Source organism: Dermacentor albipictus, chromosome 1, assembly GCF_038994185.2.
Source record: "Dermacentor albipictus isolate Rhodes 1998 colony chromosome 1, USDA_Dalb.pri_finalv2, whole genome shotgun sequence".
In the NCBI taxonomy this organism is placed as follows: Eukaryota; Metazoa; Arthropoda; class Arachnida; order Ixodida; family Ixodidae; genus Dermacentor; species Dermacentor albipictus.
In genome coordinates this window covers 48,551,927-48,566,584 of record NC_091821.1, presented here as the reverse complement: position 1 = coordinate 48,566,584, position 14,658 = coordinate 48,551,927, and the positions used below count along the sequence as shown (strand labels likewise).

At 44.0% G+C, this 14,658-nt stretch overlaps 2 protein-coding genes across 23 annotated transcripts in view; one reads left to right on the top strand and one right to left on the bottom strand.

The window, feature by feature from the left end:
• Positions 1 to 3,303, top strand: part of MED27 (mediator complex subunit 27) — an 83,215-nt gene extending 79,912 nt beyond the window's left edge. For both annotated transcript variants that reach the window (XM_065436685.2, XM_065436679.2), the window contains 2 exons: positions 2,176 to 2,253; positions 2,962 to 3,303. In XM_065436685.2, the coding sequence (XP_065292757.1) occupies positions 2,176 to 2,253; positions 2,962 to 3,096 (213 nt within the window). In that variant the 3' untranslated portion in view covers positions 3,097 to 3,303. The remainder of the gene's footprint in view (positions 1 to 2,175; positions 2,254 to 2,961) is intronic.
• A 3,249-nt stretch (positions 3,304 to 6,552) lies between these two features.
• LOC135905719 (uncharacterized) overlaps positions 6,553 to 14,658 on the bottom strand; it is a 155,756-nt gene continuing 147,650 nt past the window's right edge. For all 21 annotated transcript variants that reach the window (XM_065436706.2, XM_065436700.1, XM_065436736.1 and 18 more), the window contains 5 exons: positions 11,112 to 11,162; positions 10,931 to 10,990; positions 7,307 to 7,384; positions 7,121 to 7,186; positions 6,553 to 6,760 (listed from right to left, as the gene is read on the bottom strand). In XM_065436706.2, the coding sequence (XP_065292778.1) occupies positions 6,710 to 6,760; positions 7,121 to 7,186; positions 7,307 to 7,384; positions 10,931 to 10,990; positions 11,112 to 11,162 (306 nt within the window). In that variant the 3' untranslated portion in view covers positions 6,553 to 6,709. The remainder of the gene's footprint in view (positions 6,761 to 7,120; positions 7,187 to 7,306; positions 7,385 to 10,930; positions 10,991 to 11,111; positions 11,163 to 14,658) is intronic.

Here is a 14,658-nt window from a genome sequence, read left to right as displayed (position 1 = left end):
TGTCACTATAAACTGTTGGCGATATAAGCTATTGTGATAGCTTTTCTGGGGGTAGTGTTTGCAGACCATACCATGCTGCTGAAAGCTTTATGCATTAAGTCGTTGCCCATGCCTCGAAATTGGCCCTTGCTTTTTGCCTCAATTGATGCTTCTGCACGTTTGGCATAGGATGAGCGGAGCTACTGAAAAGGAGAATGCCCCGATTTGATAACATCCCAAATCAACGCAGGGGCCATGAAGCGCTGTGGCAAAAGATCTGGATTAATTTTGACAACCTGTTCTTAATAATCGCCCAAAGGTCTGCACAGGAGTGTTTTTGCATTGGACCTCTATTGGAAAGCAGCTGCAGCGGACTTAATACAAACAGTGAAGATGCATCTCTCACGGTATGAATGATTCGGAAGGAAGCTGTATTAGGCCAGCACATTCAAGGCACCCCAACCAGAGATCACCAGCAGCATCCGCAGGAAAAGTAAAAAAATGCTAAGTCATATTTGGGTGAAGTGTGGTGGAGGCTGCATCTCTATTTACACTGTAACAAGGTAGGGTCATCAGTCGTTTTAAATTAAAATTATTTATTTGATAATTAATTATTTATTTTACAATATGACAAAGTATTGATAACTACTAAAGAGAAAAATGACAGATTTCATTCTCTGCAAAACTCCTGACAGGATGATTGATGTATCACTGACTAGTAGATGTGTAGAACTGATGGGCAAGTGGACCAAAGCCTATTATCTTCTTTTGGTGCGCATTGCAAAGGCTTCTTATGCTGCTTCACATGTATGAGTTATGTTGGATGGAATGCAGGTTGGGAAGGTAAGAGGTGGCATTTTTTATCACGGACATAATTTGCCAGTCACACTGTCATCCTGAAAAAAGAAAGTATTTTTTTTTTCCAGAAATGCAGTAAGAACAATGACGTTATTTAAAACCAGTACATGCAGATATTGGTTGACTGTGTATTGAACTGTATTGGGAGATTCGTGTTTGCACTTGCGAGAGCTTATGCCTATCAAGCATTTTTGTCCCTGAGGTTTGTAGTATTTGCTGCATAGTAGAATACATTGGCTCAGCGAGTTGGAAAAGACAACAATCAATTACATGCCATCACCTGTCCCTCCCCTCTGGCGAGAGGCTTGGAAATTGCACTGTACTGGCATGATCAATTATAGATATGATGCATGAGTGACAGAGGGGTGCAGTGGTAGTGAGACGAAAAAAGAAAAAAAAAAGAAACTGGCACCATGTTTTACAGGCACAGGGACAGTGGGAAAGGGTGAAAAACATGTCTGTGCTAGGCACAATCTTTGGTGATCGTGTGGCAACCTTGAAAGCAGCTTGAAGAGATCCAACTATGTTGCCAAACATGCATGGATATTTCTAGTGCAGCATTTGTTTATAATTGTAATGATCTGCATCGCTTGAGCAATGAAGCTTTTTGCTTGTCTTGGGAACATTTTTCGACATGCTTTACTGGTTACTTAGGCTAGTTTTGCTATGGCTGCTGTCTTGTTGGCTTGGCTCCATCCTACCAACCAGGCCCCAAAAGCTTGCAGCTACGGGATTTAGTGAACTTACTTCTCACCTATGTACCTGGCTTCAATTTGCAATGCTGTCTTTATTTTATTTCTGATCATAGCACACAGCTACTCTAATATTGCTGCATTTTGATATCACCTGGTAATGCTTGGCATCATGTGCCTACGTGAGAATTTTAATGCTATCCTACTGAGATATGAAGCAGTTTATGATTAACCCTTTTGGGTGTCAGGTTTTTCGAAGGGGCCACGTGTCCAGTGTCGTTTTTTTTTTCTCAGATATAAAATGAACACAGCGGTATATTTTTGGTTATTGAGAAGGGAACAAGTGACATGGATAATGGCGAATGCACTCTTAGTATGGTCCTCATGAAAGAGTGGAGAACATACGGGCATGCCAGTGATATGGTGAGACAGTAATGCAGAAATGTACCGGTAAGTCAGTTACCCTGAAAGGGTAAAGTAAGCAAGTGTGATGTGGATGGCTTGCTTTCACATTTCCAAATGACTAAGTTAGATTGATCCTAAGCTAGCTCAGTTTCAACTTTGTTTTTACAAGCTTACTTTACTGCTATCGTGCCTTGCTTGCATCACGACTTCTGTTCTTATGCATTCTCTCCCTTTTTTGCAGGTGACAGATCATGCCAATGCAGCAATGCTTCATTTCTTTTCTCCACAACTTCCTGACTTGGCTGTTAAATCATTCCTGGTGAGTGTGACTGGTACCACTTGGACTATACAGTGCATAGGCCATTTATGAACAGGGGCTATAGGGGTCTTCTAGGGGTGCTGGTCCTATTTGGAACATTGTTCAAAGTATTCTCTTCATTGCTGTGCAAGTTTGGGAAATTCCTCTCCACAAACATTTTAAGCTGGTAAGCCAAGGCTGTAAAAGGCTGAAGATTGGAATAACAGGAATGGCTGCTTTCTATGATGCAGTGACCCTATGGTCACAGTGAATCATAGCCAGAGGTTAAAGATGGATGCCAACCCTAGACAATAAAAACCTCTCGTTCCAATTACTTTACCTTTGACAAAGAAACCTATCTGAGTACGATAAAGTGTGATAGAGAAGAAAAAGTTAAGGCGAGACAGACGGGGCAAGCGCTTGTCCCATCTATCACGCTTCGCTGTACTCAAATATGCATCATCAGCTGGCCCAAAAACCTACTCTTGCAAAGAAACCTGCATATATCTTGTCAGAAAAGAGGTTGAACTTGTTTTTAGGCGTCTGCTTATTTGATGTGCAAAACAAGCTATGTATGTGCCTGTCTGGACATGCAATGTCTTGCTTAAATTATTATAGTGTGTTTCCTCCCCCTGAATAACACTTTTCACGGTTTCAAAATTACTTCACTTTTACAGACATTCCCTATTGAGATATAAATAAGCTTTTCCTTTTATTCGTTTGTAACAGACGTGGCTCCACAGTTACCTGCACCTATTCTCAGCGCCATGTCGGAGGTGTGGCACACGACTCCAGCACAACATGCCACCAACATGGAGGGACCTACGCAATTTGGATGTTTACCATGAAACCTGCAGGCCGTGAGCATTCCTTTGGACCACGTCATGTCTTGAGAGTTCATCTGAATTTACTTGGCTGCTTTAGTTCAGCGTTGCCAGAAGATTAAGCATGTGCTGAGCACTTGCTAAATTCAACCACATTGAGACAACTTGCCATTGCTGATCCATCGGATGATCTTTATATACATGTAATAAAGAACTTGCACACACGTGTGTGCACGTGTCCTTATGAGCCTTGCCTTTTTCTCTTTCTCCTTACCATGCTCGTTGTGGTGCTGTTTCATCTGGCTTGCTTTCATGAAATGCAGATACAGTGAAACCTCGTTAAACCGTAGTTGGCCGGAGCTCGTAAAAAGTGTGTACTAAACGGTAGTCTAAACGGAACTTACCTGTCGAAAACGGAACTCGGAGAGAGTGCGGTGAAAGGGGGAAAAAACATGCAGTATTTATTCACTTTGCGCGACAAAAGTGTTATTTTCGTTTGATGCCGCGGGGGGCCTAGCACAACGACAGCGGCCTCAAACTTACTGAAGCTGCATGCCAGCTTTTCAGCCAGCCCCCTCTTCTCGGCAAACATTCGCATGGCAGATTCCTCGTTGGCATTACGTATTCTCTGTGCATGCGCGCAGTAGTGCTGCAGAAGTCCTGGGGCGCCTTTTTCAATGCCGGGTGCCAGAGTTTGGAATACTTTTCATTTAGAATAGAGCTACGTTATCGTGCCCCTGTTCTCGTCGCGACGATTGCATTCATGAGGATGACGTAACGCACAGCTTATGCTACTGTCGGGCCTGAATCACCCGTGCTGTCGCTTTCCGTGTTGTGCTCACCACTGTCACTAGTCGATACTTCGGCAACAACAGAGGCAACGATGGCGAAAAGTCAAACCTCGTAGCCGACATGTCTTCGCGGTCGCAGCAGTGTTGCCGAGCAACTTCTTCGCATTCCAAATGCCACACACCGTAGTCAACAGCAGATCCCTGTCGCGTGCCAGCGCCGACTTCATCGTGTCACATTTGATAGCACGAACGATGTTTAATTTTTCTTCTATGCTGAGCACCTGGCATCTTTTTTTGTCCGAGCTTCGGCATAACGCGAGTCCTCGCTTGCACGACGTCATAATGCTCTCTGGCACGGCGTGGAAATGATGTTGATGTGGCTCTACGCGCAAACGCACAGGGTGCTTGGAGGCCGTTGTTCCGACCTCTGAGGCTTGTTGTTCTGCCGGGCCGCCCGATGGAGACGACACACCGCCGTGTTTGCGCGACAAAAAGTTGAAACGCTACGTTGTAACTGATGCGTACGCAATAAACTGGTACGGTTTATGTGGATACAAAACACATTATGTTCAATGGCCCCTGAGTCGGGGATTTGACTTTACTACTTTAAAAACGAAACTACTGTTTAAGCGGGTACGGTTTAACTAGGTTTTACTGTATATATATTTGTGAGTTTAGCATATTGCAGATATATATCTAAAATCTAATCTTTAAAAAATGGGCTCAGAATTCGTATTATTATGTGGAAGAAAGCTCTTGAGTCATTGTTGGTAACACATATGGACTCCCAGCTGAGCTGAATTGCCATGTTTGGGCAGGTCTAGAAGTGTGAAATGAAGCCTTGGGGGCATGTTTTCATGTATGTGTATGTTCATCATTTGCAGGGGTATACATTTTTAGGCAGAACTAATTTGTGTGGATGTTTTTACTCCCTATGCCACTTTGAAGCAGTTTTAAAATCCTAGTGACTTCCCACTAAGCCATTTCCCCTAAAATAAAGCTGTTGGCTTGTAGGGGTAACTGCACTACCGTCCAAGGAACAATACATAGATGAAAGACACAGGTGCACACATTCCAGCACTGCTGTCCTGTGAATTGTGATAAGTATACAAAGAGGGCAACTGTAATCTCCAAACCAGAGTCTTACTGTAGTTCAGTGACTCTTGCAAGGGCAGGCAATTTTCATCAGCCACACCTTGAGCAGCAGCTTAATGTTGAGCAAAGTAGTGACTTACTTTCAATAATAAGATTATATTTTTACCCTCCATGGTTGCTTAGTGGCTTTGGTGTTGTGCTGCTAAGCACGAGGTTGCGGGATCAAATCCCGGCCACAGTGGCCGCATTTCGATGGGGGCAAAATGAAAGAATGCCCATGTACTTTCGTTTAGGTACACGTGAAACCCCAGGTGGTCAAAATTAATCTGGAGTCCCCCACTACGCTGTGCCTCATAATCATGATTTTGGCACGCAAACCTTCATAATTTAAATTTAAGATTATATTTTTAAAGTCTTTTGTGTAAAATATGCTTCAAATTGAACTGCGCCATGATGCAACATCGTTATGGCAAAGAGAAAATTTAGCTGAAGCTACGAGTATCGGAGATGTTTTTTTTAACAGCATGGGAAAGGAACTGTTCGCTTCATTCTAGCGGTGGCTTTCTTTCCAACATGACCCATTTGAAGGTAGACCTTATAGCATCGCATACTACTTCATGCCAGCAAATAATTCTGCAGAACGGTTGTGCTTTACAAGTAGCAGTGCTGGTGATGCACTTACAGGCATCACCAGTGGAAAGCCTGACCCTGAAGTCACTGTTTCATTAGAGGGGACTTTGCCAACAAGAGAACAGGTCTGCTTTAGCAACAGATTCTACAGCCATGGCAGCCTTGTTCTCACCAATGAGCAAAATATTTTAGTGACGGTTCCAATTTGACTCAGTTGTAAAAGCCAAAGATAAGTAATAACCCTACTTAGATGTGCTCTCGGATGCATTGCATAGAATTTGGCATATAGGTCCATGTTTTAATTCCTTACGTATATGTTAACAAGCTATGAGCACAACCATGAACTGTCACACAACCCAACGTGTGCGTTTTGCGTATTTCATTTTGTGGATTATCCCTATGAAATATGGCAGAAATGGCAAATAAACTTCAGATAAGAAAAAAAGGAAACGGCAAAGATTGGTCCTGTGCATATTCATCAAAGGCAAGAAATCCTTACTTTATTTTTTTTTTTTGACAAATTCAAGTTAGCAGATGTTTAACCCTGAATCTTGTTCTGATCTTGTTGAAATGACATCTGAAGACTGACCTACATTATGAATAATATTGCATAATTCACAATATTTGGCAGCTTCTTTTTGTTAAGTCACTTAACAGCACAAAAGTATCACATGAATGGCTGTTCTCAGCAAATTATATCATAAGAAGCTAACAAACAAGGACACCAAGGACAACATAGGGGAAATTACTTGTACTTACTAATTGAATTAAAGAAATTATAAAGTAATGGCAATGAAAGGGGATGAAAAAAACAACTTGCCACAGGTAGGGAATGATCCCACGTCTTCACATTACGCGTGCGATGCTCTTTGCATTATATTATGTGCGAGCATCGCACACGTAATGCGAAGTTACCTTTTAATCCACTTTCATTGCTATTAATTTATCATTTCTTTAATTCAATTAGTAAGTACAAGTAATTTTTTCTATGTTGTCCTTGGTGCTTTTGTTTGTCGGCTTCTTATGATATGATTAATAAAAATCGGGACCCTTAGTTAACCCCCTTTCATCTTGTTCACAGCAAAGGAAGCCATGTAAGGTTAAGCAGTCTTCACTTGTGTTGCGTTCTTCTGCGTCTTAGTCGGGGAACATCAAATGTGGGTCAAAATCGGTCACTGCTGTTACCACCTGCACATAAGATGAGAACAGTCACATACAACTACTTTATTTTTCTATCTGTGTGGGCTTGCGTAAAGTTCAATTCTTTTTTAATTGACCACATGCCCATACAATAAGTAGTTTATAGTACGAAGCGAAACTAGTATGTTTGTTTTTATCTTGACAGGGTAAAATCATAAGAGGTCATAAGAGGTCAATTTCACTTACATTGTTTTAATGCGAAAACACCCGTGTGCTTAGATTTAGGTGCACGTTAAAGAACCCCAGGCGGTCAAAATTTCCGGAGTCCTCCACTACGGCGTGCCTCATAATCAGAAAGTGGTTTTGGCACGTAAAACCCCAAATATTATTATTATTATTATCACTTACATTGTTGGGCTGTAGTTCATCTATGAAGAAAGTACCTGGCCATTCTTCACGCAGTGGTGCCTTCTCCTGCATGTAAGTTTGCCAACAAAAACTGAGTGTCTGCCAATATTGTTAGTTTATGAAATGGCAACATGGACGCCACTTTTGTTGTTGCATTTATAGATGAAACTGTGTTATTTTACTCACATTCCTTTCTTCTGCTTCTTTTTTTTCATGCAAGAATGAAAACAGCCTGTGATGTTCACCTTCCGATGGTGTTGCCACCTGCACAGAGGATAAAGAATTGTTAAGAAAGCTTGGGAATTTTTGGGTATTAGTTTGTTTAAAAGAACACTGTTCGATAAATCAGTTCAGTCTGATAAATTATTTCTTCAAAAGAAAAATGCTATATTGGTTAATTTCGTAATAAGTAGTTTAGAAGAAAAAAAACTTGAATTTTTAATTTCACGTAAAAACCACAGCACTAGCACATCAGTGTGGTATCATGGATTTCAAAGTATTTCTCATATTTGGGCTATTGTACCCCTGTAAATGTTCTCGAAACTTGCTATGTTTCGTGGGGATGCGCGACTCTCGCGCGTCCCCTGATATGTTTTTCCCGAATGGCGCGTCTCCTGTAATCCGGCTTCACCGCGAGGCCTGCATGATGCCCGTGGCTGTCGATGTGGTTGGGGCGCAGTGCGAGAGATTGCGCGAGTGTTGCGCTGCTAACGCCGCCTCACGGCAGGGTTACTTGGGGGCGCAGGGGAGAACAGGCTGGCTCTTGGATTCGGGACAGAAAGCGGTACGGACGTGCCGTGTCGCGCGTGCACCGACCCATGCTTCTGCGAGACCGTCTCGCGTGGCCGCCTTTGCAATGCGCCACCGTTCGCGTGACAGTACGCGCGAACAACCAGGCGTTGGGATCCAGCACTGGGCGAACATATTCGCTCGCTATCCGGTCGCGGTGAGTCGGACTTCTAGATTTGTTGCGCGCCCATCGGCATGTTTTGTGGATAGCAACTCCGCTAGCAGGCATTGATCTATGAAAGGTGCAATAAATGCCCTTGTGATTGTTTGCACTACTGTGTTGTTGTTCCTTTGTCCCAAGAGTACGGGAGGAGAACACCACAGTTTACAGTGTCTACCAAGTTGAAATTTTCAAATTCCCTGAGTTTTCCAGGTAATGTTCCCTGAGTGACACAGAACTTTGTTTTATGTCAAGAAGGGCAGACACCATGTCGCCCAATGCTGTCACTCTTTAGTAAGCATGTTAAAAAAATAAAAAAAACGACTTAATCCAGTTTGGATAGAAAGGAGTCATGTTTATTTTATTCAAAATAGAAAAGTGAAGGGAGGGGTTAGTAAAATGCATAGCTAATAAAATATCTCTTAAAAAAAGAATGGTAAAGCCCATTGCAAATCAAGTCGAACATTTTCAAATACAAATAAAAAGAGACGCATACATAAGCAAATGTTTTTGAAAATGAGCTTCTAATAATTAGGCTCATTGGTATTAGGCCTGAACTTTGTCACAGGTGAGATTCTCTTAGCAGCTGGAAAGTCAACCTCAAATGCCCTGACATAATCTCAGCCCGCACGCAATGCCTCAGTGTCGTGTTTCACTGCTTTAGAGAGTTTATTTTGGTTTGGATGAGGGTCACCTGCATCACGGCGTCAGCCAACACCTTGCGTTTTTGAGCTCAAGCTGCTTCATAGAGGAGGCGGCAGAGTTCTTTTCCCAATCATTCCTCGATGCGAGGGTCTTTTCTGTTCTCGTCCTCATTCCGCTGCGCGTTCGGCCCACTTACCGTTTCAAGCATCCTCTTGGTCAGTTGTACAGCCAATGTCCGATTTTTCGGACTCCCCAGAGGCCACAAAAATTTACGAAAAATCGGGCAGTCCGAAAAAATGAATGCATGTCTTTTACTGCCCTTAAGGGCTCAAATCGTCACAGGCACGCCCGAAAAAGCTCTGAACGCCTGCCCATACACTTATTAGGAACATCGTTGCTCGTACTGTGATAGGCGATGGCGGGTGCGCGCGTATATAATTAGGGAATACGTACTGCGTTTTGCGACAGTTGCCACTTCCCACGGTTGTTAAGCTTCACCGCAATACTTTATGTATACTTCACCCCGTAACAATGCTGTGCTGAGGCGAAGGTGCCTTTCAGAAACCGACATTATGCAACACGCCGTGCTTTCAAAGCTTCGAAGCCAATTGCGAGGATTACAGAGGTAGAGTCAGTGCCATTGCTAACAGTGGCGAATTATTTCAATGAAAAACATGGCACCGAACGGCAAGAACATTAATAACGAACGTCGAAGCAGCTAGGCCTCGCGTTGTCGCAGTGGTGGCTACGGCTGCCAGCGGATCTGCGTGCAAGAGCGCCAGTTCAAGGCGGTGAGAAAATCAAAACAGCGGTGTTGGCTTTGATTAATGCCGTTTCGGACTTGCGGTCATGGCAAAATCTGGAAAATTGGACGGCGAAGGGTTCTTGCGTCTGAAACTTCAGACATTCTTGTTCATTGACTCTATGGGGTACGTGGTGGTGCCGCGAAGCCGTCCACATTATCGGGCATGACCCAAAAATCGGGCATCCGGAAAATAGGTCGTTGGCTGTACACTGGCAACACTTCCAGCTGATGACACGGTGTCAAAGACAATTCGTTACGACATACCTCTCATTTACTCGAGCCAGCATTAGGACGACTTTCATTCCCTCTCAATAAAATGCAGCTAATTTTCCCTGATAGAAGCACTAATTCCCCAAGTTTTCCCTGAGTATTTCTAGACTATTCAATATCCCTGAGAATTCCCAGTTTTCCTGGTTTTCCAGATTGTTAAATGCCCTGGTTCAGTCCTTGGCTCCTTTAGAATACAATGTAGTCTATACTTGCACATAAAAAAGTTTACTAGGCCCAAGCAGACACTGTCAAAATAGTTGTCAAGGCTTGCTGTTGTGGAAACGTAAGGTAGTGTCCCCGGTCTTTCATTTCTGCGTCTTTTCCGGCTCACCAAGCTTTCTCTCGCCACAACAGTGGCTTTTTATTGGAACAGCAATTAAATGGCTATTCCAGGTGCATTCACACCGTTGGCGCTCCCGCCACCGATGTCGGCTGTCCTGCTCGATGCTGCATGTGAACCTCGCATACGGAGAGTTAGAGGGTCTTCAGAGATCCAGAGTACATTTAGCTGCGTAAACAATGAAACAAAGGAAGTGCACCATCACTGCTGCACTCAATGCCTCATAGGCAGAGCCAGGGCACTGCTGTACCTTCTACTATTGGTATGAGTGTTGTGCGCTTGACACTATAAGCACGGCTAGTGTTCCTGCCGAGCTGCTGGGTGTGTGCTCTGCCCCGAGTGGAACGTAAATATCAAGTTAATGGTATCAAATATTTGACTGGGTGCTGACTAACGACAATGGTATACTGTACTTTTAACTCATGCACCATCGAGCTGCGATGTTCTCAACACCACTTGCAATGCTCATCATGCCACTGTTGTAAGATGCCTGGTAAACCGCAGGGTGCTGTTCCTTCTGCAGAGCACAAGTTGCCTTGCGGGCTGTGTTGTGCCAACATGTAACTCCCATGTATTGTTCAAACACTGTCCAAGGAGTCCAGGCATAATGCTAAACCTTGTTATCACTGTCGATAGCTTGACAGTTTTGCTCTTTGAGCAAAATTTCTTGGTATTCTAGAAGGGCAGGCTACTAATACAGCTGAACTTATCTTTCTCATTAGTGTCCCTTTAATGCACGAAAGGGCAAATTTGGGTTTATATATGAAGGCATTGAAGATTATAGCGTGCTGTTCAACTTACATTGCTTCCTTCTTCATCACGAAGGGCTGCACTTGACCAGCAGTAATTCATTGGCGCCTCCTGCACATGGGTTTGTTAACAAAAACTGAGCTACTGCTAGCATTGTGTAGTTTGTTGTGCGAGAACACTACTTTCAGACTTTTGTGAAAGCATCAGAGAAAAGGTGTGGTTTTATACTCACATTATTTTCTTCCTCAGTCCGAAAGAATGGACATTCCCATCGGTCATTTACCTGCACATATGTTCGTTAAGAAATATTGGTTGCTCAAAAAGAATTCTGCAGAAATTTGCCATATAGGTGTAGATTTCTTGAAAGGAAAAACTGCTATCCCCCGACTCCTAATTATGTTCCTGAATTCGACTCCTAGACCAGAATGAAATTCTTGTCAACTATGAACTTTGCTTTCTGAGTACTTCGTACGGGTTACTTTCATTATGGCACAATCAGATCGATGGCAATTTTCCCATTCCGAAATTGGCCATCCCAAGCTGTTTAATGCATGATGTTGTCTGTAAAATGATTTTTTAGCGAAAATTGGGCATATGCCAGGACTAATTATGTAATGTGTGAAAAAAGGACGAGTTGTGTTCTTGCATGGTCCTAAGTTCAATGCAAAAATAATTTTTTAAAAATTGTTGGCACTATGGGTGTAAGCACAGCATGCTATTTGTTACTCTTTCAGATGCATAGCTAAAATTTATAAGTATTCATTCTTTATTTTGGTTTATTTCTACATCTCAGTAAATGTGAAACTGCTTTAGAAATTTGTTTTACTTTTAATGAGTGTCAAGGTAAGACACATGTAATGCGTGCTAATAAGTCACATTGGACAGTCTAGTCTGCTGTTAAACGGCAATGCCGTTTCTACGAGCTACTGCTGTCAAATGTGGAAAATGAATTTTTGGAGCAGAATAAAGGGGGGACCTGAAACTTTCTAACTAATCATAGAATAGCCTTACTATTAAAGGATGGTGTCTCACGAATGTTGTGCTGAAAACATTTTTTGATCCTTCTATAATAAGTAAAGTTATCACATCGATGCCTAGCTTTCTTTCTCTTTTCGTCTTCGCTAGCATGCTGTAAGCTACAAAGCAGAGAAGCCAAAAGGGTAAAGCCCCGGCCCAAAAGTTGAGTGTCATGGCAACGAAAGGGGTCTCATTGCGGCACCCCATGGCAGCCGCGGTAGAGTGCTGTTGCATACTCCAGGGTAGCATATCGTACTGCTGCCGAGTTGTAGCGACACTTGTTTATCGAAGCTCGACCGACGTTACTATTGGGTAGCGTAGTGTCGTCGGCAAGCTGCAGGCATCCGGTAGACCATGGTGACCAGGCAAGAACGAGACGATTTCTAGTGCGAAACTTGCACGGTTTATTCAAAGGTTGGTGAAAGATGATGAGAAGAGAATGAAGTGATGAAAAGTACATTTTGGAGCCCCTTAAATAGGCTCTCTACAATCATGGGAGGGATCTTGCTCCCGTCGACGTCACGTGACAGGCACGGAGTCTGGTTTGTAGATGGGCGTCCCGCTTCCATATATACCAAGCCGCAGGTCCGTAGATGTTTTTCCTTTCTTCTAGGCAATGTTGGTTCGCGGAAAGGCGGGACACCGTAGATACCAAGCCTGCAGCAAGGAATGAGCGTCCCGCCTCCAGATATACCAAGCCGCAGGTCTGGGAATGTAGACGCTTTTTCCTTTCTTCTAGACAACGTTGGTTCACAGAAAGGGCGTCCCGCCACCGTAGATACCAAGCCTGTAGCAAGGAATGAGCGTCCCGCCTCTGGATATACCAAGCCGCAGGTCTGGGAATGTAGACGGTTTTTCCTTTCTTCTAGGCAATGTTGGTTCGCGGAAAGGGCGTCCCGTCACCGTAGATACCAAGCCTGCAGCAAGGAATGAGCGTCCCGCCTCCGGATATACCAAGCTGCAGGTCTGGGAATGTAGACGCTTTTTCCTTTCTTCTAGGCAATGTTGGTTCACGGAAAAGGGCGTCCCGCCACCGTAGATACCAAGCCTACAGCAAGGAAAGAGTGTCCCGCCTCTAGATATACCAAGCCGCAGGTCTGGGAATGTAGACGCTTTTTCCTTTCTTCTAGGCAATGTTGGTTTGCGGAAAGGGCGTCCTGCCACCGTAGATACCAAGCCTGCAGCAAGGAATGAGCGTCCCGCCTCTGGATATACCAAGATGCAGGTCTGGGAATGTAGACGCTTTTTCCTTTCTTCTAGGCAACGTTGGTTCGCGGAAAGGGCGCCTAGTTGCGGAAGGGCGACTGATCCATTCTCCCAGTTGACGTATTCGCAAGCACGCCTCTGCAGGTGGCAGTCCGTGGTCCTGGGAATAGTAGACAGCTGAACCCTTCTCTTTCGCGCGTTGCTGGTTCGCGGAAGTTCTCCTGCAGAGCTTGACAGTTCGAGGAAAGGGTCCCTCTAAAGTCGCACACACAAAAGGGGCCTGTAAACACTGTGGGGCTTCCGCCAGACCGGCATACACTCAAGACAACCATGGCGAATTAGGAAGTCACACTTCGTTTTGATGAGGCATTGTGGGCGAGAGTCCTTTTTGCAAGGGGTGCTAGATGCCAACTGTAACACTACGCTAAACAGCACACCGCTGCGATCTTGGAGGCCACGTGCAGCTGACACAGCTACATTCAGTGCAATAATTACATTATTTTTCTGCCTTTGAAATCACAGACTTATATATTTTTCATTTATTTAACTCAAAATTAGCAATTATGCATTACTGAGAATGCTCTCGTGTCACGAAATCAGCCAGTAGCGCTGATGGGTCCAGCTGCCTTCGGTGAAGCTGCATGGTGGCACTGCAGAAGTGAGAGCAAGCGACTTCTGGCTGTTTTTGCCACAAAATTGTAAATTCCCTGCTGCATGTAATGCAGTAATATTTGGCTGACATGTTCACAGCAGCCTCTATGACAGATCGGCAATGCTTTCTTACTATATTCAAAAAGTGTTTCAGGGCAACCACTTTTCATGGAAGTCGAGAAATGCATTTGAAGTTAAAATAGACTATTTCAGAAACTTTCCCGCAAAAAGTACTTCAGTGCGTTCAGCAGAAGCGGAGTTATTGGCAGTCAAACATACCGTTCACGGTGCTTCTGCTCGTTCTTCAATGATTTGCACTGCGAAAGCTATGGCAGAGTGAGGTGAGCCCACAACGCTCAGCCTAATGAACATCACCGTGGTGTGCAGTTAAAATTTGATTTTAGCTGTTTAGTACAGGCCACTAATTCCGATTTTGGCGCCTACAATGTGCCAAATGCGGTTGTCCTCGGCGAGCCACAGTGCGCTCAGTCAGCGGACTCGTCACGGCACACCGCAGCGGCAACTGTATCTACGTTATGTAGCAGATTGCAGCTACATGCATGTGCAGTGTGTATGCACAGCGTTGGCTTTGTGGATGACAGGGCTTGAGTGCGCGTTAATGCTCATATGCTACAGTCTGGCCATGCTCCGTGGTGTGGACTGGCTTTGTCCTGCACCAGCTTGACTGATGGATAGTAGCCACATCCAACTTGCTCATTTTGAAGCACTATCAATAGCTCAACACGAAATGAAGTCTGCCAAGACATATAACCAGGAGCGGCCAGGAGTGAGCACACGCTGGCAAGTGTGCATATCGTCTGACCTTAAGTTTCACGTGGTTGTAGGCTAGTTGATCGTTCAAAACTACCTAGTTGAAATTAGCGAGAGCCGACAGCTATGACACT